General features: G+C 33.2%; 1 protein-coding gene across 2 annotated transcripts in view; it reads right to left on the bottom strand.

Annotated features, from left to right (window-relative positions):
* The window catches only part of FBXO28 (F-box protein 28), a 36,199-nt gene that overhangs the window by 22,068 nt on the left and 12,327 nt on the right, over positions 1–1,804 (bottom strand). For both annotated transcript variants that reach the window (XM_012644066.1, XM_012644065.1), the window contains exon 2: positions 514–623. In XM_012644066.1, coding sequence (XP_012499520.1) covers positions 514–623 — 110 coding nt within the window. The remainder of the gene's footprint in view (positions 1–513; positions 624–1,804) is intronic.

Genomic DNA, 1,804 nt, shown 5'->3' on the forward strand with positions numbered 1-1,804 from the left:
TTCATTGCTAGTATAGAGAAATACAATTGATTTCTGTAAATCAATCTTATATCCTCTATCCTTGCTGAACTTATCAGCCTTAATAATCAATTAGTGTGTTCCTTACATACAAGATCATATCATCTGTATATGAGAGAGAGATTTACTTCTTCCTTTCCCATTTGGATGCCTTTTATATCATTTTCTTGCCTAATTTCCTTGGTTAGAACCTCCAGTAAAATATTCAACAAAATGGTGAGAGTGGACAAACCACAATAGAAAGCACATTGTGATCTGTGTGCCTTTTGCTACAAAAACTTGAAAATCAATGACCATGTAAACCCTGAGATTAAAAAAAAAAAAAAAAATCAAGAAACAAAAAAACAAAACCCTCAACTGTAAATTATTGTCACTGCTAGTCATAACATACCTTGGGAGTTGTGCTTTAACTTGTTTCTGACATAGATTATGGTATCTCTCTACTTTCAGAAAACCCTCAACGGTAAATTATTGTCACTGCTAGTCATAACATACCTTGGGAGTTGTGCTTTAACTTGTTTCTGACATAGATTATGGTATCTCTCTACTTTCAGAAATCCCTGATTCAACATTCTCTGGCAGACCAAGTCCATTCTTTTACAAACCTATGGAAAGAAAGAATGGAAAAAAAATCAATAATCAAATTAATAAGTTAACCGAGACCCATAACTGATCACTCAAATTCTGTGTTAGTGTTGTTCCCCAGTGTGCTGTTTGAATCTTTGAATCAGTATCTGTGAGTGAATTCCTTATACCATGTTAACACCTGTGATATCTTATTAAGAAATTAATATAAAGGGTAGGCAAAAAAGTATCATTTACTTGTTGAATTTTCTGAATGTATTCCCACTATTATGGTCAGAGATCACAGTCCTGAAGATCAGTACAACATATTTAAGATCAGTACAACATATTTAAAGGTTTTTAATAGTTTGAAAAAAGAAAAATTCCCTTTTAGCCAAAAATGTAGATCTAAATTTGAGTTTAACCTCTCACAAATTCTTATTTATTTCTTCTATTGATTTTTGTTAACTATGGAGAGTTTATAATGAAAAAGCCTTTTTACTAGATAATGTTATACCCTCCAAAATATCTTAAAACATGCAGCAGAACATCAACTACTTTGAATCCTTAAGGAATATGGTGTTTTTATATAGTAAAAGCACAGGATCAGAATTCAGAACACCTAAATTTGAGTCCAACCTATATGCATTCTGGTGCAAGTCAGCTACCATTTGGAAGCCTGTGTCCACCATCTGTAAAATATAGAGAGTATCTAAATCACAGGGATATCATTAGGATTAAATGAAAGAAAATATGCTAAGTCACATGGTGAACTCTAAAGTGCTACATAAAATTGTTAGTTTAATAAATTTTATCTTAGTGTTAATTTGAAAAGTTTGCTCCATATATTTGTTACATTTCTGAGATATCCTAGCATCTTTCTTAATTATATCTAGTATAAAATATGTATGCTATTTGATCACTGAGAATTCCACAGAGACTCAAAGTCGTCAACCTGAAGGTTAATTCTCACTGGACAGAAGTGGATGCTGAAGTACGAGACACTGAGATAAAACTCTTTCAAGGGTAAGTCAATTAGTTAGGCACTGTCTTATTCTTCTTTCCATCTCTCATAGCACCCAAGCATGAATGCTCGACAAACACCTGTTGAAATGAAAAACGATCCTTCCACCTCAGCCTCCCAAATAGGTGGGACGATAGGTGCACACTACCATGCCTGGCTAATCTTTTTCAATTTTTAGAGATGGGATCTTGCTATCTT

Source organism: Propithecus coquereli, unplaced genomic scaffold, assembly GCF_000956105.1.
Source record: "Propithecus coquereli isolate 6110/MARCELLA unplaced genomic scaffold, Pcoq_1.0 Scaffold205, whole genome shotgun sequence".
Taxonomy (NCBI): Eukaryota; Metazoa; Chordata; class Mammalia; order Primates; family Indriidae; genus Propithecus; species Propithecus coquereli.